This window comes from Borostomias antarcticus, assembly GCF_949987555.1.
Source record: "Borostomias antarcticus genome assembly, chromosome: 19".
NCBI lineage: Eukaryota > Metazoa > Chordata > Actinopteri > Stomiiformes > Stomiidae > Borostomias > Borostomias antarcticus.
In genome coordinates, this window is record NC_140252.1 from 16,737,714 (window position 1) to 16,758,608 (window position 20,895).

At 50.0% G+C, this 20,895-nt stretch overlaps 3 protein-coding genes across 3 annotated transcripts in view; 2 read left to right on the forward strand and 1 right to left on the reverse strand.

Annotated features, from left to right (window-relative positions):
- Nucleotides 1-7,093, forward strand: part of LOC311322022 (pleckstrin homology domain-containing family G member 1) — a gene marked incomplete at both ends in the record, with an annotated part of 71,580 nt that extends 64,487 nt beyond the window's left edge. The window contains 10 exons of the mRNA XM_084454033.1: nucleotides 331-513; nucleotides 659-754; nucleotides 1,263-1,349; nucleotides 2,191-2,224; nucleotides 2,378-2,470; nucleotides 2,584-2,636; nucleotides 2,792-2,983; nucleotides 3,167-3,286; nucleotides 3,670-5,590; nucleotides 6,036-7,093. Of these exons, the coding sequence (XP_084310159.1) occupies nucleotides 331-513; nucleotides 659-754; nucleotides 1,263-1,349; nucleotides 2,191-2,224; nucleotides 2,378-2,470; nucleotides 2,584-2,636; nucleotides 2,792-2,983; nucleotides 3,167-3,286; nucleotides 3,670-5,590; nucleotides 6,036-7,093 (3,837 nt within the window). The remainder of the gene's footprint in view (nucleotides 1-330; nucleotides 514-658; nucleotides 755-1,262; nucleotides 1,350-2,190; nucleotides 2,225-2,377; nucleotides 2,471-2,583; nucleotides 2,637-2,791; nucleotides 2,984-3,166; nucleotides 3,287-3,669; nucleotides 5,591-6,035) is intronic.
- Nucleotides 7,094-10,951: 3,858 nt separating this feature from the next.
- On the reverse strand, nucleotides 10,952-13,042 carry LOC311322023 (ADP-ribosylation factor 4-like; the record flags this gene model as incomplete). The annotated part of the gene is given in 7 exon segments (XM_084454034.1): nucleotides 10,952-11,038; nucleotides 11,188-11,310; nucleotides 11,628-11,699; nucleotides 12,373-12,396; nucleotides 12,400-12,482; nucleotides 12,665-12,745; nucleotides 12,976-13,042. Coding segments are annotated over 7 exon segments (537 nt in total).
- Nucleotides 13,043-14,321: 1,279 nt separating this feature from the next.
- On the forward strand, nucleotides 14,322-20,845 carry tcp1 (t-complex 1). Its single transcript, XM_084454147.1, has 12 exons — nucleotides 14,322-14,439; nucleotides 15,159-15,244; nucleotides 15,362-15,490; nucleotides 16,058-16,155; nucleotides 16,608-16,718; nucleotides 17,311-17,492; nucleotides 17,960-18,086; nucleotides 18,504-18,679; nucleotides 18,960-19,083; nucleotides 19,496-19,688; nucleotides 19,806-19,969; nucleotides 20,362-20,845. Exons 1-12 carry the CDS (start codon nucleotides 14,367-14,369, stop codon nucleotides 20,573-20,575), a joined length of 1,677 nt encoding a protein of 558 aa, XP_084310273.1. The 5' UTR covers nucleotides 14,322-14,366; the 3' UTR covers nucleotides 20,576-20,845.
- The last annotated feature ends 50 nt before the right edge of the window (nucleotides 20,846-20,895 follow it).

Consider the following 20,895-nt stretch of genomic DNA (forward strand, 5'->3'; position numbering starts at 1 on the left):
ACCAAGGCAGATCAAAGGGGGACCGCGGCTCAGAACCCACCGCCCCCCCCCCTGGCACCGCCGCACGCTCCCCCCGCCTCGGATGGGCGCCGGAATGCGCGCGGGTCCGGGGTACTCTTTTCTCTCTCGCTCTCTAACTCTAACTCTCTCTCTCTCTCTCTCTCTCTCTCTCCATCTCTCTTCTCTTCCTCCCTCTGTCGCTCTCTCCTTTTCTCTTCCTCACACCATCTCTCTCCCTCCCTCCATCACTCTCTACTCCCTCTTTCTCTCTCTTCCTCCCTCTCCCTCCTCTCCCTCTCTCTCTTTCTCCTTCCATCTCTCCGTCCCTAGGAGATCCAGAGCCTGCTGACCAACTGGAAGGGGCCCGATCTGATTGGCTACGGCGAGCTGGTCCTGGAGGGGACCTTCCGGCTGCAGCGGGCCAAGAACGAGCGCACGCTCTTCCTGTTCGACAAGCTGCTGCTGGTCACCAAGAAACGGGAGGAGGCCTACACGTACAAGGCCCACATCCTGGTCAGTCAGTCGCCACATCCAACTCAATATACACTTCCCTCTGGGAGGAGATCACATCACACTGAAAAACACCAGACAAAATGTTTACCTTACCAAGAGGTCCTAAGTACTCATTCTGTGTGTGTGTGTGTGTGTGCGATTGCAGTGCTGTAACCTGATGTTGGTGGAGATCATCCCTAAGGAACCGCTCAGCTTCAGCGTGTTCCACTACAAGAACCCTAAACTGCAGCACACCGTCCAGGTAAACTATCCCTCCTACCGGAGGGCAGGTCACTAACACCCTGTACCCTCTCTCTGCACGACTCCATGACACTGATATGATACCAATACCACCAAACAACACTCAACTGATTCACATATACTGTTGAGGCATCTTTAACAACACTTGGCTTTAGCAATACTTGGCTCGCCTTGTGCTGGGGACTGGGGCCTACCTGTTTTTGATTGCCGGTGACCTGCAGCGGGCCGGTCTAATTCCTGCAGAGCATGTTCCCCTGAAGTGCCCAGACATGTTCCTGTGTTTATGGGCTGATGAGGGGATAGCTGTTTCTCAACTGTTTTGGGAATGAACTTCAAAGCGCCAGCTAGTCTTTGTTACGTAAGGAAGCCATAGACATGTCGAAGGGTGTACCCCACGGGTGTTGTGGGTTTGTCAAAACGGTTTCGCCTTGTCTTTTTAAGAGACGGCCTAATCTGTTTCTCTTCTTCTCTCTTTTGTGTCGTCGTGTTGCGGTGTTTCCCGCCTGCAGGCCAAGTCCCAGCAGGACAAACGCATGTGGATCCTCCACCTGAAGAGACTCATTCTAGAAAACCACCCGGCCAAAATCCCTGCCAAGGTCTGTTATAGACCCCTCACTTCTCACAGATCTTCCTCTGTCTCTCTTTGTGTGTGTCTCTCTCTCTCTCTCTCTCTCTCTCTCTTTCTTTCTCTCTGTATCTTTCTCTCTCCCTCTCTCTCTCTCTTTCTCTGTCTCTCTTTGTGTGTGTCTCTCTCTTTCTCTCTCCCTCTCTCTCCCTGTCTCTCTCTCTCTTTCTTTCTCTCTGTCTCTCTTTCTTTCTCTCTCCCTCTCTCTCTCCCTCTCTAACCCTGCTTCTCTCCTTTTCTCTCTCTCTCTCTGTCTGTCTCTCTCTCTCTCTCTCTCTTTTTCTCTGTCTCTTTCTCTCTCCCTCTCTCTTTCTCTGTCTCTCTTTGTGTGTGTGTCTCTCTCTTTCTCTCGCCCTCTCTCTCCCTGTCTCTCTCTTTCTTTCTCTATCTGTCTCTCTTTCTTTCTCTCTCCCTCTCTCTAACCCTGCTTCTCTCCTTTTCTCTCGGTCTCTCTCTCTCTCTCTCTCTCTCTCTCTCTCTCTGTCTCGCACCTCCATGGTGGGATGACTTGGATCTGTCTTTCTGCCCCCCCCCCTCCCCATCTTTCATGCCCCCTACATCTCCTTCTGTCTCTCTCTTTCTCTCACAGTCCCTCTCTGTCTCTTTTCTCTGTCTGCTTCTTGGCACGGGCTCAAGTGGAAAATGATGCTTTTTGTCCGGAGGAAATCGTTGAGAGGGCTCATTGTAATTACAATAAAGGGATTACTTGTAAAACTAGGCGCTCGTAAAACACCCCGTGTCTGTTCAGTAAAGATTGACCCCTAGTGGAACCAACGAGAAATACTGAAAGATATTTCCTTTTTTATTTCCAGGCCAAGCAGGCCATTTTGGAGATGGATGCAATGCGTAAGTATTAATTTGTTTCTGAATGAAAACACCCTTTATGACAGAGAAAAACACACAACATTTGATTTAATTATGACATTTTGTGATAAAATGATCAAATGTATGAGAGAGGTGTGTGTAACATAAATTTTCTTCCTCCGTCCCCCTCCCCAGACCATCCTGGGTTCCACTACAGCCCTGACGGAGACAAGAAAGGCTCCTCTCACACCAAGGAGGGCCCCACCCCTCGAAGGGCGCGCAGGAGGGGTGAGGAAAAAAACAAACTAGAAAATAGAAAGTACTTTCATATTGAATACACTAATGTAAATGGAGCTGGTCTTTGAGGGCAAACTAAAGACATCCCCCCTCTATCTCCCCAGAACCTCTGTCCAAACTACTGAAGAACAGCAAGGCCTCCTCAGCTGCCCAGAAGGTGAGCAGCGGCAGCCATTTTTACTGTCCTCTTAAAAAAAAAAAAAAAAAATATATATATATATATATATATATATATATATATATATATATCTTTATCAAAAACGATTCCCTCCCTCTCTTCGCACTGATTCACGCGTCTCTGTCGCCCCCCAGAGGACGAGTCTGGGCGCCACCCTGCTCTCGCCCGTGTCCCAGCTGGCCCTGGGCACCATTGGCCGCAGCCGCAGCCTGGTCAACCAATCGCAGGAGTCCCTGGACCCCGGCGACCATTACGAACACAGCGACAGGGAGGAAGGGGAGGAGCCACACCCGCAGGACGCTGACGATGAAGATGACAGCGGCCTGGTGAGTCGCATCGCTACCCACGATGCATCATGTTGACAATCGGGGGGGAATCTGTTTCTGATTATCATCATTTGACTGAAAGTAAGTCCTTTATCCCTTCGCCAAGCTGTGATAGCATCAGTGCTCATACAGTATGTTGCTAATATTTTAACTGTGTGTGTGTGTGTGTTCGTGTTCGTTCAGGGCATGGGGAAGAGACTGCGAGTGCCAGGGAAGAGCAGCAGGAAAAGGCTGAACCCTCAGGTGTCTGTGGACAGCATCGAAGAGTGGAAGAGCTTCAACATGAGTCCCTCAGACCTAAAGGTGAGTCTCGCTCAGAGAGAAGTCAAGAGACGGCAGCATGTCCTTCGGTTCAGAGGAAACCGATGATGGCAGACAGGAGAAACATGTCATGCTAGTATCTGCTAGACTACAGTAGAACTGTATAAAAGTACAACTATACAGAAGAATAAAAGAAAGCTTTTCTACAACAATTTCACTCCATGAAAAAAACGAAAACAAATTCTCTCCTCGTCCGCCTCCTCTCCTCTCTTCTCCTCCTCTCTCCCCTTCACCTCCCTCTCTCCTCCTCCTCTCTCCCTCTCCTCTCTCTTCCACCTCCCTCTCTTCTTCTCTCTCCTCCTCTTCCTCTCCTCTCTCCCTCTGCTCCACCTCCCTCTCCCCCCCTCCCCCTCTCTCGTCCCCAGGCGGCCAAGGAGTCCCTGAAGGAGCACCCCCCACTCCTGCGGACGCCCCACGTGACGGAGGAGCCCCCGGACCCCCGCCTCTCGTCTCGTCTGGCCCCGGGCGGCGACCCCCAGGCCATGGGGAACATCTGGGCCGACCACCGCGTCCGCCGCGCCATGTTCCCCACGCGGCAGCCCAGCACGGCGGCGCCCGACGACGAGGACGAGGACATCTACCAGATGTTCGTCCCCACCGAGCCGGAGGCGGAGCCAGCGGCGGCGACGGCGGCGGCCCTGAGGTCGGAGGTCGCCGCCGCACGGCCCTGCAGCTGGCACGTGGAGCAAGTGCCCACGGTGCAGGTCGACCCGCCGGGCGCCGCCGCCGGCCGCGTCCTACGCCGGGCCAGCAGTGCGGGGGAGAAGGTCGCCGGCGTCCGACAGAGCAGCCCCGACGACGACCCCGACGACCCCCAGTCCGGCCGCCGCGACCTGGAGGTGATCCACACGGAGTCGTCCAGCAACGAGATCTCCGGGTCGTCGTCGGCCGAGCAGCTGACCGTCGACGACATCGAGAACGTCTACGACAACATCAGCTACGAGGACCTGAAGAGCATGGGGCTCATCCGGAGGGACGAGGACGAGAGGAGGAGGTCGCTGAAGCAGACCCCCGGGGACGCGCGGGGTGGGCGGGGCCTGGAGGCCGCCGTGGGCGGCGCCGTCGTCGTTGAGCCAGAGAGCTCGACGGACAGCAACCGCTCCTCCTCCGCCCAGGAGGGGGCGCCTTCGGGGGGCCGCGAGCCGGAGGTCGAGGAGGGCGAGAACATTTACGACACGGTCTGCTTCAGAGAGCCGCCGCCGCCGCCCGGCCGGACGCAGGCGCCGGAGAGGGACAGCCTGCCGGCGTCCGAGGCCGATCTGACCGGCCACGGGAGCTGGGTCGGGTTCGCGTCCGAGGAGAGCCTCCACTTCGGGGACGACGAGGCGACGGACGCCTCCGTCCGCACGCCCGCCGGCTGCGCCTCGGAACCGGACTACTCGTCGTCGTCGGCCTCGGAGACGTTCTCCCGGCGCTCGCACGCGTCGGCGGCGGCGGACCGCATGTCGGAGCAGGTGGACGAGATCTGGAACGACCTGGAGAACTACATCCGGGTCAACGAGAAGAAGGCCGACCGCCTGCCCGCCGCCTTCCCCGTGAGCGCCGTCGAGTCGTCCGAGAAATCCTCCTCCTCCTCGCTCCGGAGCAGCCCCAAGAAGACCGCCGCCAGCCCCCCCCCCGCCGCCGCCAAGAGCCCCCCAGCATGCCGGCCCGACCCCCCCGCCGCCGCCACCAGACCCCTCCCCCAGCCCTTCGCCATCCCCATCCTCAACATCCCGGACCCCCTCGGGGAGGCCGCCTTCGAGGACGAGGACTCCTCCCCCCGCCGCCGCAGCCGCCACCACCACCCACGCCCGCCCTCGCTCCCGCTGCCCGCCACCCCGGAGCCCTTCCCCGGAACGGTCAAGAGCATCCGCAACAAGCTGGCCCGCCTCAGCAGCGGCAGCTTCCGCCTGGAGGACGACGAGCTGGGGGAGCTGCCCACGCTGCCCACGCCGCCACCGGCCTCCCAGAAGGAGCTGCTCCAGCCCGTCCCCCTCCGCGACCTCCACGGCCTGTTCCCCAGGGAGCTGGCGGGGATGGACTCGCCGCTGGCCTCCTCCTCGCTCCTGCTGGGCGACGCGGCGTCGACGGCGGACCTCCCCCCGGAGCTGACGGACAAGACCAGGAACCGCGTGTTCCTGATGGCGCGCCAGTACAGCCAGAAGATCAAGCGGGCCAACCAGTTGCTCCGGATGCGCAGCGTGGACCCGGGCGAGGCGTGCGGGCGGCCGCGCGCCGCCGACAAGAAGCACAAGGACCTGGCGGACATCTTGGAGGAGAAGAAGCAGGGCGGGGCTGCCATAGGTAACATAACACACTATTACTGTACCTGTTTTGTTTTATGTACGGATATGTTGTGGATAGGTTTATGTAAATCCCACTGGGCAAAAAGGGTACAGACCCAGGAGTCCAGGAATCTCCACATTGGATATTTGTCATAGCCGGAGCATATGGTAACATATTGTTAGGGAGTGTGTTAGGACTCTGTACATTGATGATATTTAGAATATACAAAAATACATGTATACATATACATGTAATAGTCCTAACACACTGCCTACCAATATCCAATTTGGATATTCCTGGATACAGACCCTTTTCACCCAGTGTCCAATAGGCAATACTATGTATTTATTAAAACATCCGAAACATAATGAGTTTGATTTATTCATTCAAGGCCATATCAATGACTCATTCTATTCTCCCTACATTTTCTCTCTCTCTCTCTCTCTCCCTCCCTCCCTCCCAGGTGCGAGGATTGCCGAGTACTCCCAGCTGTACGACCAGGTGATGTTCAAGGACCCGCCGGCGTCCCCCGCCGCCCGCCACGCCCGCCCGGGCCTCCCCTCCTCCCCCTCCATGCCCGAGAGCTGCTCCCAGGAGGACGACTGGCTCCACTCCACCTACAGCAACGGCGAGCTGGCCAGCTTCGTCTCCTGGCCCGGCCTGGGGCAAGGCGAGACCGCCCGAGCCTCCACCCCCCGGCGCCGGCTCGCCCCGGCCTGCTCCGTCCCCGCCCTCAAGACCCTCCCCCCCCCGCTGGCCACACCCCCACCCGCCCAGCGCTGGAGCACCTGCGTGTCTGCACCCAGCGAAAGGGAGGAGCATGTGTACAGCTCGGTCAAGAGACACACCTCCTTCAACTCGCGGCCTCCCCCCTCGTCCCCCGCGAAGACGACGTCCCCTTACAGCCGCTGTCAGTCGGTCAGCTCGCTGGGCGACCGTACGCTCGGGGAGGAGGACTACCTTAACCAGAACCACGACCAGAACCGCCACCAGAACCACGAGCGCGCGGATCCCAACCGCAACGAGACGATTGCGGCCGAGTGGCTCCGGACGCCGGGCCTGGGCCAGACGGGCCGACAGAGCAGCCTCCCGGAGCGGTCCGGCGGCGGCGGCGGTCAGTCGGAAATGACCCTGCAGGACGGCCGACAGGTGGTGGTTCTGAACCGCAGCTCGGCTCTGAGCATGCTCCAGGCCACCCAGAACTACCTGGTCAACTTCAAGGACGACGGGGACGACGACGACGACTACGTGGAGATCCGCTCGGAGGACGAGGGCGGCGAAGGCGACCGGGAGAGGAGCAACGGGACGTCCGCCGCCTCCCTCTCGGACCGGAACCGCGCGGGGCTGAAGTCCCAGAGCCTGCCTTGCACGCCGGCGCGGACCTGCCACCCTCTGTGCCCGCTGGACCGGGATTGCCTGCAGGAGTACCTGTGGGCCGAGCCCCAGAACCAGAACCAGCCCAACATCGTCCAGTCGCTCCGCGAGAAGTTCCAGTGTCTCAGCTCCAGCAGCTTCGCCTGAGGACGCCACGACGGCCGCCGAAAAAATGCAACCCCACGCAATACGATGAACATATCACATTATCATATGAATATATGGGATCTACGGCTTGGCCTGAATTAGCACGACAGCAGATGACATGCAGGTAATAGACCAACATGCTCGTAACATGCTTACAACATGCTGCGAGCCTAGGCTAGACAGACACACTATTGCGCACATTACACCTACGCAGTAAATATCCCCTCACCCACATCTGTAGCACTGCTCGGGTCCTTAGCATACCTTTCACCACATGAAAGTGACAAAAATAAAAGCCAAATTCTGCACCTCAAGTAGCCATGATAACGCAGGACCAGACCCGACAGGAAACTAGTCATTCACCACAGCACATCCTCGCAGAAACCGCTTAGGCGTCAAGGAGTTGAAACAAGCAAGTCTGTACACGGTGAAAGATCAGCGACAGGTCTGGTTTCTCATTCCGGAGCTCAAAAGCATGAGTTTAATGGGTTCAAAGGGATAATGGGTTCAGGCTTTCTCATGAATGGTTGTAAACTAGTGGTTGACACACAGGATCTCTCGGGCGATCTCCCGTGAACGACAGCGCCATGAACTCTACTGTACAGATTCCCGCCCGTTTAGACATCTGATAGGAAATATTAGGTCTGTCCCCCTCTGTCCTCACTTACAATACTGACTTCTAATTAATGGATCAACCGCTCTTGAATTCAAACACCTGCCACGAGAAAATTACTTTTAATATGGGGGGGTGGGGTTACGTCGCTACAATTTGTGCTTTAGAATCCCTCCCAAATATAGGTTTTCAACGCTGGGGTATCATGGAAAACGGCTTCCTTTTTACAGTTATTTTAGCATAATTTAACTTTGTAGCTGTGCTTACCCAAACACGTCGGAAAGATGATCCTCCTAACTAGTTTTCAGCTGTAATGTTTTAACCGTGCTTACAGTAGGCCTGTTGATAACAGAATGAGCAACTTGACAGCTATGCGGTTCGCTCTTCAGAATACTAGGCTATAGTGTCGGCTGTCCACAGCTTCTCAGCAGTTATATCAACGAGAGAGGATGCCTTTTAAAGCCGCATCCGTAATCACAGCGCTCCGCTAGGATGAATATACTTTACATCGGGCAATCAGACATGTACAGTAGATTAGCCTCAAGGCATTTCTGTGATGGTTGCATTTCTCTACCTACTCAAACACCTTCGTCATCAGTAGGGGGCCATGCTTTAAGCAAACTCATCTTAAGATCGAGGGGTGTATGTTGATATTTTTCTGCTGTTCTGTAAGCAGATGTAGGAGTTCTCTATTTATTTTTAATCTGACTGTGGGTCAATCTGTCTGTTGAGAAGCCTGTTAGTCCTTTGCAGCTGCATACACTTCGTAGGTGGGGTGGCATAACATGAATCTTAAGGCAGAATGTGTTTTATCTTATTATTTTTTAACTTTGGTTTTGAAGAGGGACCATGGAGGAGATCATTAGATGGAGAGATTATTAAAAACACTACAGTACTGTATTTTGGTGTATATTTCTCTTCAACCTCACAAAATGTCGGGTCAGCTTGTTGTTTTGTTTACCTTTTGTTTACTTCATGGGACACTCCCTACCGTCACACACTACTGATAAGAATCCTGTCCTCCCTTCCTAAACACACATTATGTCTGAAAGTCACAATGAGCACCCTGAGCACTGTACAATGCCATGGATTCACAAAACACACACACACACACAGTCTGTTGGTTGTTTTCCTTCCATCGTTGTGAGGATACCCACTTTTTCTTGTTGAGCGCTTCCAAATGTCACGTCTTATTTATTTGATTATTTCTGAATAAACCTAATACTGATCCCCCCCATGCCACTGTTATGATAAGGCCACAACCAGGCAGTTTGTAAATTAAAAATATATTTATTAATAAGTTGGCTTTTTGGACACTAAATTTGGTTCATATGTTTACTGTGAATGTTATAGGAAAAATGCAACGCACTGTTAACCAGTTTCCTTATCTGAATAAATAATAACACATAGTTGGAATGCACACTATCTTGGCCTACTGTTCATATCAAAGTAACCATGCACCCAAAACAATGTAAGAATATGAAGTTTCTTTTGTTTATGAGTTCTCATTGTACATTTTATGTACTTTTTCACTGGTGGGGATTGTCAAACTTCATTGAACTTGACTGTTGCACTTTTTTAATTTCTTTTTTTTTTTTTTTCTTTTTTTTTTTTTTACATTTGACTTGTAAACACTTTGTAAAGATGTACATTTTAGGAAAGTTATTCTTGTATGCAATAGTTTTGCTTTATGTTGCTTTTATGTTTAAGTTAAGTGTATTATTTTTTTAACTGCCTAGTTGCCATTGCTCAAGAGAACAGATGTATTGGAGGCAATAAATAAACATAACAAATAAAATCATTGTGTGGCTCTGATTCGTATTGAAGATACCAGCTGACTGAAAAAACAACCTATCTGCTGAATTAGCATTGACTTGTGGTGCCGTTTCAGCATTGAATGTAAACCCTCTAGGCCTATCTGTTTTGTTGGATCAACAGAGACAAAAAGACTGAAAAATCAAGAGACTAAAACTAAAGTTTTTTTAAGACTAAAAAACTCCCCCTGGGTCCAATCTGTGTTGATGCAAGACGTTCAATACACCATACACTTCATGCACTCCATATTTATCTATTGTATTTGTTTTTAAACTTGTTTTTACTTATTGCACTGTTTTTATGACTATCTTATTATTCTGTTATTACTGCAAGGCTAAAAGGAGCCAGAACATACTAATCTAACTCCCTTACACTGGTAAGGGAGGAATCTTGAAACACCATGCTGCACACATCAGAAACAGCATTAACTCAAGACTAATTCTCCAGCAAGCATTATAACAACATTATAACACAGTAGTCAAGTTTATAACAAGCAGTATGGGCGAGGGTCGTTGGCCTCCCCATCTGTGCCATTGACGCTGTATAGGTGCCATAGGCCCCTATACTGCCCTCTACCAGCTCCTTGGAGAGGCTTCTTTGAGTGTTTCCATGTCATTTGCATCTTCTCTTGCAGGCACCCTATGGTATACCAAAACTACACCGGGCCGGTTTCTTTCCTCATGCCATTGACCAGCATCACCTGCTATGCCACAGCTATAGCGGCATAATATATACTTCACAAAGGTAAGGCGGACACAGTCAGTCTATGCACTCTGATACTGATCAACCATGACCAGGTTTGATTGACAGCCCTCTAATTAGCATTAGGACACTGAAATGTAAAAACGGGAAAAAATATATACGTAAATATATAAATGAGTAAAGCAATGAAAAGAGAAATGTATGAATAAGGAATTCAATTTAATAAATAGGGAAATAAATACAGGAATGAATGAATAATGTATATACTGTACATTTGATATGTTTATTAACTTATTGCTGCCTGCATTCATTTTATTTGTAGTCATATTTATTGATTAAATATTCCCTCGACCCCCCCCATCCCCCTGCCCCCCCCTCCCTCCTGGACACAGACACAGTCATCCATGATCGGATGGGATGAGTAGATGAGGATCATTCTGATGGACTGCTAGATGACAGTAAATTGCCACTTTGGGAACCTTTAAATGTCTAGCTGAGTACCAAAGACTGGAATGAGGAACTGACTCACACTGATAAAATAGGACAAGCAAATCAAGAATTTTAATGTACCCGTACCCGTACTTGTTACACATGGCTATTAAACTTTCTATTCTATTCTATGCTGAACAATGGCTTGCTACAGTATCATCGATAGCATGTTTGAGGTACAGTTGTTCGAGCACCACAGGGCAAAAGGATAGAGAAGTATTAAACTCTGGGAGAGAGTGCTAGAGATTGTAGATCTGCTCAGCCAGCCAGTCCATTCCCTCCACCAGCCCTGTGCCTTGGGACGCACAGGTGGCCTGGACCAACCACTGCAGGTAGAGAGAGCACACCGTGTCAGACACAGGAAGAGACATGCATTTCTAACGAGCTGCCAGGTCTGTGTCTGTCTCCAATTCAGTTTCCTACACTAGCCAAGGGAGAGAATCAGACATTACACTATTCCACTGGCCGTACTTACATGTCTGGTGAGAGTCCGCAGGCCCAGCGAGTCTATGATGTCACTGACAGACATGGCGTTGGGCAGGTCCTGTTTGTTGGCCAGCACGAGCAGGACCACGCCCCTCAGTTCCTCCTCCTCCAGCTGTAGATGGGGATAAAAGACAGAGAAGCAAGGCTTAATGTTCAACATCTCTTGACTATTCGTGTCCTCTTTCCTGGCTTCTCTTCCTAAACAACTTAGAGGAGGTCTGAGAGTAGGAACATCAGGTATTCTCTGCGTTTGGAGAATGAGGTAAGGGGACAGTGTACAAGAAATGGAGGGATCAAGACAGTTTCTGGAAAATCAGGAATGGTAGTTGGTAGAGATGGTTCTGAATTCTATGGGAGTATACTGTAGAATACTAGTGAAAGGGATAGATTGATAGACAGACAGTTGATAGACAGAAGGAGGATATATACCATCTTGTGAAGTTCCTCGGCAGCTTCCTTTATTCTCCGAGAGTCATTGCTGTCCACCACAAAAATAATGCCCTGCGTCAGAGACACGGACACAAGAGGAAATACTCATTATCTTCATGTAACCTAATATCATATTTCATGTTATCTCTTTATTCAACCTTAAGTTGATGCAGTCCCACTAGGAAATCATATTAACTTCATGTAGTATAATATATCACATTATTTTCTCGTCAGTCCCACTCAGTTGGAAAAAGCTACTGTAGGACATGCGCTTTTAGAAGGTTCTAGATTCTAGGGCTCATTGGCTGAGTGTGGTGATAGTAGTGATTCTAGAGGGCTCATTGGCTGAGTGTGGTGATAGTAGTGATCCTAGAGGGCTCATTGGCTGAGTGTGGTGATAGTAGGGATTCTAGAGGGCTCATTGGCTGAGTGTGGTGATAGTAGTGATTCTAGAGGGCTCCCTGGCTGAGTGTGGTGATAGTAGTGATTCTAGAGGGCTCATTGGCTGAGTGTGGTGATAGTAGTGATTCTAGAGGGCTCCCTGGCTGAGTGTGGTGATAGTAGTGATCCTAGAGGGCTCATTGGCTGAGTGTGGTGATAGTAGTGATTCTAGAGGGCTCCCTTGCTGAGTGTGGTGATAGTAGTGATTCTAGAGGGCTCCCTGGCTGAGTGTGGTGATAGTAGTGATTCTAGAGGGCTCATTGGCTGAGTGTGGTGATAGTAGTGATTCTAGAGGGCTCCTCACCTGAGTGGAATTATAGTAGTACTTCTACAGGCGTCTAATGACATCCTGGCCTCCCACATCCCACACAGTGAAGCTGATGTTCTTGTATTCAACTGTTTCCACATTGAACCCTATGCAGTAAGAGAAACGTGAGCATTTAATGAGCATTGTCAATAAAACGATAGTATCGCTATATCCCTATACACTATATCTGCTGTACTTCTGATCTATCTAGGCATATGCTCTTTTTATATCAAACAATGAAACATTTCACATGTTCAAGCCCTTAACCCCAGTGTAGAACCTAACCTACCAATAGTTGGAACTGTGGTGACAACTTCTCCAATTTTCAGTCTGTAGAGGATGGTAGTCTTCCCTGCAGCATCCAACCCCACTATGGAGTAAAACGAACAATTTTAGCATGATCACTAAAATTGCCATACACAGAAACAATGACAGCTACGTGTCCTCATTTGTTTTGACATATATTTGAAATTATGTCTACGTTTCTTGAACATTGTAGGCTACTTCACTGTATGTTAATGTCATGCATTTCTAGGCTATACTGTATCATAGAATAGTGCAATTATTCAAAGACAATCCTACTACTTTGCATGTACTCACCCATCAGAATTCTCATCTGCTTCTTCTCAAATAAACGAGAAAATATTTTTGAAAAGATTATACCCATTTTCAGGGGGGGAAAAAATCTCCAAACCAACGAATAGCCTACGAGTTATATAAATCTTTATTCTCTCTCATAGGCTATTTGCTGTGTGCTTTTATAGACAAGAGGTGCCACCTCCCTTGACATGTCAATCTGAGCATGTCACATTTGTACACAGCGACTGTGTACACAAATCAAATCCACCTCTCTTCTCTCCACGTCACTTTCGTTTTGTTGGCACGGAAGTGGCTTTTACGATAGAAACATGCATTGCATCAAACGCACTTTATTTTTTTTCTTCTCATTCATCATGAAAATAACTATGCAATGTCTTACTTTCTGGTGTAATTTTGTTACCAAAACGCATACCCATTTAGGAAATGTAATTACAGACATGGCCTATAAAAGATTGACAGAATATTAGGCTAGAAGACGTGGTTGTTTCTGAGATGTAATACTCTCACTCTATTAACGATGCTCTTAAGTTTATATGTCTTACTGGCAAAGCTAGTGTTACAGACTAAACTTAATTTCAGTATGTTTTGTGTTGAACTATCTCTCTTTGACTCTATGTCCAAAATAAATACGATCAAAAAAGCTATAAAAACTTTCATATACTAGAAAAAATAATTTTCTAATAAAGACATTACTTTATTTAATTTTCCCTCGTGCAGTTTGTTATTGTGTGTTTTGGTTTTTGTTTCTTATTTATTCTAGCCTATCTAGTTTGGTTTATCATGTCTTATATTTTGTTTGTATAAGATGTATACTGAATAGTTTTTGGTCACTTTATTATATATTTGCACGTTTTAGTGTAATTTCTGATAAATAAACATATTCATACAGCCCCCTGCTGTTTGTGAAGATTCAGTAGCCTACCACACTGGCATAGTTAAAAATGAAATATGAAGGCTCAAATGACAAATCATTTATTATACTTCCATTTTAATTTCCTTGTTGGGTAGCAGAAATTGTAAGAAAAAGAAAAAGAATTGTACCAATGTAATGTATCTCTGGAGAAAACCCCGTTCATTCATCAGTGCAACAACAGACTGCGCGAACAAGACGCGTAGGTGTTGCTGGGAAATGTAGTCAATCAAAGAATATTAGCAGAATACACAAAACACAAAGTAATCGAACGGCAACTATTTTCACTGCGTATTTACTGAACACGTCTGGCAATGTAGTACAGTAACAAACCCAGTACGCATTCAAATTATAATAATTTACTAGATTGTTCTCGAACATTCTCGCAAAACCCATTTTCGACCCAAAAGCCACTGCGCCACACCGGTACCCATAGTGCATTTCACCGCTTCCTTTCTTCTCTCTCTCGTTGCGGTCCAAAATGTCGTTACTGGATGGTCCGTTAAACGTGCTCGGTCAGAGGACGACCGGCGAGTCCGTTCGGACTCAAAATGGTGAGTTTGATTTTGTAATCGCCAGGGCTGTGGAGGATTTAGTGTCAGGATGAGATCTGCACAACTAAACGACCGAGGAGAGCCGCTTCGGAGCAGCTCACCAGCAGCACGTGTGGAGTAGCGCTGCCTCTCTCATGCTAGGCTAACGAAGAGAGCAGGCTAGCAAGGGGCTTATGGGTCACTAATGCTAGTAATCTACTTTAGGAAATCACTCGGCTGCAATTATCTATGCTGATTATTAGCAGGCCATATTAGGAGACACAAACCACCTGTCATTTTGGGGTCAAGCAAATCAGTCACATAAAATATAATATGTAATGTTAGCCTGTGAATTAGCATTGGATGCTGCTGGAGCCAACTTAGCTAGCGTTAGCTGGCTTGCTGTTGTCACACCAGCGAGTTAGCTAGAGTTATGTGGTCTTTTAGCTTTCGCGTCTAACGTTAGACTAGACACTGTTTCTAGGGCGGTTCCCGTGTTAGTACCGTTCATGATCACCCTTGAATGATCGGCTATGCTAATGGGACAGAAAAAAGCCCTGTCACCGCTGAAGGTGTGGCTGGCCTGGTCCGCCTATTCCTAATGAAGTGACAGAACAATATATTTGATGTTTTAATAGGTTTAACTTTGAGCAAAGACTGAATCGTCTTAAGTGTGTCCTGGGGAGAGATGCCCGCTTTAAATTATCTAACTTGTTCCATTGTCCTCGTCCCTTTGTCAGTTATGGCCGCATCATCCATCGCCAACATCGTCAAAAGCTCGCTGGGTCCAGTCGGGCTGGACAAGATGCTGGTTGACGACATTGGGGTTAGTATCCCTCTACAAATATGTCCACTGTACAGGCCTAGGATCTAATACCATACAATAATTATTCTGTTTATATTGTAAATTCTCTGTTACATGACTGTGTCCTTATTTGGGCAGGACGTGACCATCACCAACGACGGCGCGACCATCCTGAAGCTGCTGGAGGTGGAGCACCCAGCGGCCAAGGTTCTGTGCGAGCTGGCCGAGCTCCAGGACCAGGAGGTTGGGGACGGGACCACCTCGGTGGTGAGTGGCTCTAACGGGAGCTTCGTTTTAAAAACAACAACCACCGGCGTTCTGAACGGGGTGGCTTGAAACGATCGATCCGGTTCCTGTTTTTAGTACCGCCCATCTGCTTCCTCCATGGATGTGCGGCTTTGCTGACAGGATAGAGAGACTGTCCGTCATTGGCTGAAGGGGTTTATGCGGACCTTCATACCGCCACCTCTACATGCAGTGGCGGCACATTTGATTGGTTAATAGATTAATTTGTGTCTAGACCCCCCCCCCTCCCCCAACAAGCGGCTGTGGCTCAGGGGATAGAGCAGGTCGTCAAATGATCGTAAAGTCGGCAGTTTGAATCCCAGCTCCTCCTGATGACACTTTGAAGCGTCCTCCAAGACGCTGAACCCCAAATTGCTCCGATTGAGCAGACTAGCACCTTGCATGGCAGCTGCCACCATTGGTGTGTGAATGAGAGGCCATTGTAAAGCGCTTTGTCCGTTAAGGTAGAAAGGTGCGTACGGTCGATTTACCGTTTACTCTCTGGCTAGTCTGTGACCAGTCCTGTCTGCGTCTCGTTGCCTTGTTCAGGTCATCATCGCAGCAGAGCTGCTGAAGAGCGCAGACGAGCTGGTGAAACAGAAGATCCACCCCACCTCGGTCATCAGCGGATACCGTCTGGCCTGCAAGTAAGACACACACACACTGACACATAGACACACACACAGCCACATACACACACCCACACTCACACTGACGGTATCACGTCTCCTTTAAACACATACTCCTCTCTGCATATTCTTACCCATTGTCTCTCATTCTGATGAAGATCACAATGATCTCAACGTTAATTTAATAAACTATTGGGAATAGTCTTTTCTATGTAAATGTTAATTCACAATTTACCATTTACCATTCTATGTGCTCCTGTGTGCACTCTACTCTTTTTCTCATTCACTCCTCCGGTTTGTCCTGCACCTGGTCTGCATAGTGGATGTGCAAGCTCTTTTCTTCTCAATTAAGCTCATGTATGTCCTTTACAAAAACAAAGGGAGTGTTAAGTAACGTTGCCGCGGGGTGCCAACATCGGTCTCTTAACCTGTCCCTTTCTCCTCTCTCCATTTTCTCTCCCCCCAACAAGGGAGGCGGTGCGCTACATCAACGAGAACCTCACCATCGCAACCGACGACCTGGGGAGGGAGTGCCTGATCAACGCAGCCAAGACCTCCATGTCCTCCAAGATCATCGGATCGTATCCTTCCTGCTCACTAATGACCCCCCCCCTCCCAGTCGGCTGCAAATCCTAATTGTTAGCTGGCCATAGGACACACACAGAACCTGTCCTTTTGAGGTCCTGTAAACGGTCACACCCAATTGTAATATCTAGCCTGTGGATTTGCATTGCGGCTAGCGGCGCTTTTCTGGAATTTGCTACTAGAGCTAACCTTTTATCGTGCTACTAGAGCTAACCTATTAGCGTGCTACTAGAGCTAACCTTTTAGCGTGCTACTAGAGCTAACCTATTAGCGTTAGCGCGTGAAGAGTGTCACACCTAGCTAGTTAGCGTTATGTAGTCATTTAGCTGGTCCATACTAGACACTGGCTCCCGTTTTAGTACCGTTCATGCACCTACCCTTGAATGATCGGCTATGCTAATGGGACAGAAAAACCCCGTCACAGCTGAAGGTGTGGCTGGCCTGGTCCGCCTATTCCTAATGAAGTGACAGAACAATGTAGTTTTGAGTTTCAGCGCTACTCTCTTAAGCAACAATGTAAACTGCGTGTATTACCCCACCTATATCTACCATCTAATGCCGAAGCATAACCCTTGACCCCTGCCCCAGTGATGCCGACTTTTTCGCCAACATGGTGGTGGACGCAGCCCTGGCGGTCAAGTTCGTGGACGGGAAGGGCGTGGCCCGCTACCCCATCAACTCGGTCAACGTGCTGAAAGCCCACGGGCGCAGCCAGAAGGAGAGCTTCCTGGTCAACGGATACGCAGTCAACTGCACAGTCGGGTCACAAGGTGCGTGCGTGTGTGTGTGTGTGTTACATGTGTGTGTGTTACATATGCGTGTTTCCATGTATGTTTTTGTGTGCGTTTCTCCACATCCTCACCTGTTTAACCAGTATCCCATTAATTTTGCTGTTATGCTGTCCTGGTGGCATATGCAGTTATACGCGTGGGAGAAAGTAACCTTGACTGTGAATGTGATTCTGTCTCAGCGCTCCTCTGGTGAACTGGGCCACTTCTATTCTGGTCAGACACGGCTTAACCAACATTTGATCATTACTGTATCGGTTGATGGTATCAACTTCATTCATGCCTATGGGGAACAGCATTAGCATTCAGCGATTAGCCTAGCATAACTGCTCTCTGAAGGGTGTGAAAAGCCTGTTGACTTGGGTAGTGTGCGTGGGTAAAGGAGAGTTCAGGTCAAGGACGAGAGTCAGGGTTTTGATTGACGCAGCGTGTCATCATTGTCCCCCCAGGCATGGTGAAGCGGATTACCAACGCCAAGGTGGCCTGTCTGGACTTCAGCCTGCAGAAGACCAAGATGAAGATGGGTGTCCAGGTGGTCATCAACGACCCGGAGAAGCTGGACCAGATCAGACAGAGGTACACACACACACACACATCCTATTTTCAAACTAGTTCAATGTGATGTTCCCATTTTTATTTGCTGCGACGCTTGTTCAGTGGTGTATGCAGTGATACGCGTGGGAGAAAGTAAACCAGCCCACAGCCAAGATGGCCGCTCCTCCCTGAGCTGCAATACCACGACTATGGGCTGGACAACCCTAGATAGAATAACACAACTCTTTTAATACCCGGATGGAACACTTTAACACACAGTATCGCGTCTAATATTGTCATCTGTTTACCTCGTGTACAGCCATTGACATTCTATGAACTTCCAGAGAATACAGCACTATATCTTTAATTAATATAGAACCTCTCATCACAACTGTAATTGGTCACGTCTGACGGCGCTGCTCACTTCTACATAACGGAACCCGGTCTTCCCTGCCTCAGGGAGTCTGACATCACCAAGGAGAGGATCCAGAAGATTCTGGCGTCCGGCGCCAACGTCATCCTGACCACCGGGGGCATCGACGACATGTGCCTGAAGTACTTCGTAGACGCGGGGGCCATGGCCGTCCGGAGGGTCCTCAAGAGGGACCTCAAACGCATCGCCAAGGCAACCGGAGGTAAGTTACACAGACACACAGCGCGTGCTGGTTTCACCTTGATTTCTCTTATGAATTCATCTCTCCTTCCTATGACAATCGCTGATCTGACAGCTGAAAACATGGGCTCATCTGCTCAGATTAGACCAATCCTATCATGTTAGACCAGAGGTAATCTGAAGGAGGTGAGGAAGGAAGGAAGGAAGGAAGGACCTAGAGTATTCAAACGTAGCCCCGGTCTCCCTGTCACGACAGTGTAAACGTCACCAACCCGTCCTCCGTGCTGTGTGTCCCTCCGCAGCCACCTTCTGCCCGTCCCTGTCCAACCTGGAGGGGGAGGAGACCTTCGAGGTCGCCATGCTGGGCCATGCCGAGGAGGTGGTGCAGGAGCGCGTGTGCGACGACGAGCTCATCCTCGTCAAGAAGTACGTCGGAGACGGGGGCTCGGTCCTCGCTAGATAGAACACGCGCCTTCCTGGGGGTCATGGCTTGAGCATGTGTGTAACTGCTGTTCCTCTCTCCCTCCCTCCCTCCCCCTCTCTTTCTCTCTCTCTCCCTCCCCCTCTCTTTCTCTCTCTCCCTCCCTCCCCCTCTCTTTCTCTCTCTCTCTCCCTCCCTCTCCCTCTCTTTCCCTCTCCCTCCCTCCCTCCCCCTCTCTCCCTCCCCCTCTCTTTCTCTCTCCCTCCCCCTCTCTTTCACTCTCCCTCCCTCTCTCTCCCTCCCCCTCTCTTTCTCTCCCTCCCTCTCTCCCCCTCTCTCTCTCTCTCTCTCCCCCTCTCTCCCTCCCTCTCTCTCTCTCTCTCTCTCTCTCTCTCCCTCTCCGTCTCTCTCTCTCAGTACCAAGGCCCGTACCTGTGCCTCCATCGTCCTGCGTGGGGCCAACGACTTCATGTGTGACGAGATGGAGCGCTCGCTGCACGACGCCCTGTGCGTGGTGAAGCGCGTGCTGGAGTCCAAGTCCGTGGTGCCGGGCGGTGGCGCCGTGGAGGCGGCTCTGTCCATCTACCTGGAGAACTACGCCACCAGCATGGTGAGGGGGCGGGGCTTCCCTTCAGACCCAGGGCCGGTGTCTAGGGGCCCGGGGCCCCCCTGTTGCATGTGATTAATTGGGTTCCTTGAATTAACACTGCGTTCTGGTCTTCCGCAGGGCTCGCGGGAGCAGCTGGCCATAGCGGAGTTCGCCCGCTCCCTGCTGGTCATCCCCAAGACCCTGGCGGTCAACGCCGCCCAGGACTCCACCGACCTGGTGGCCAAGCTGCGCGCTTTCCACAACGAGGCCCAGGTCAACCCCGAGCGCAAGAACCTCAAATGGTCAGTAGACCCTCCCCTAGTCCACTCATACTACTGCTAGTTAAGTTTATTCGATATGGACATTAAAGTAGCATTAGAATTGTGACATACACATGCTGCACAAGGACCAGATGCTGAGTGTTTGTAGCGAAACTCTAATTTACAACACCTGTCCACAGGATGCTTTTAAAGAAAACGAATGATATATGTATTTGTATAGTGCTTTTCAAAGCGCTGTTAGGGGGGAGGGGATGTGTAGCATGTGGGTGATGCTCGGCTGCCAGTAGGCGCTAATGATACAATATTCATGACTGGCTTGTCTTTTAACTTAACATGTCTGGGTGGAATGTTCTCGTTCTTGCTAGTTTGGGTCAAATCTAACGGTGTGCCTTTACATAACCACCCCTCTTCAGGATCGGTCTGGACCTGGTGAACGGCAAACCCCGCGACAACCGCCAGGCCGGCGTGTACGAGCCCACCATGGTCAAGACCAAGAGCCTGAAGTTCGCCACGGAGGCCGCCATCACCATCCTGCGCATCGACGACCTCATCAAGCTGTTCCCGGACCAGAAGGAGGGCGGACCCTCGTACCAGGACGCCATGGCGTCCGGATCCCTGGATGGGTGAAGGCCCCGCCTCCCCCGGGTCCAGAGTCCCGACCGCCGGCCTCTTAAAGTCCGCTAGGTCCGGCTGTGTGGTTGCGCCCGCTTTGCTGTGTTTATACATACGAGCTCTTGGCTGGTCTGTCCTAGCGTCCTAGCGTAAGCCGTGCACTTTTCCTGTTTTCTCCCACTCCTATAGGCCAGCCTGTTACTGTGGCAACTGTAACTGATGTTTTGTTTTTTTTGGACACTCACAAATAAACCCATTGTTTGTAGATGAGAAAATTAAATTAAATCCACGTTTATTGTCATACAGCGTGTTGACACACATACACACACACACAC

Coding starts and splice junctions, on each gene's coding strand:
- tcp1 (XM_084454147.1), top strand. CDS start 14,367: ATGTCGTTACTGGATGGTCCGTTAAACGTGCTCGGTCAGAGGACGACC. Junction 14,440..15,158: donor GTCCGTTCGGACTCAAAATG/GTGAGTTTGATT, acceptor TCCCTTTGTCAG/TTATGGCCGCATCATCCATC. Junction 15,245..15,361: donor TGCTGGTTGACGACATTGGG/GTTAGTATCCCT, acceptor TTATTTGGGCAG/GACGTGACCATCACCAACGA.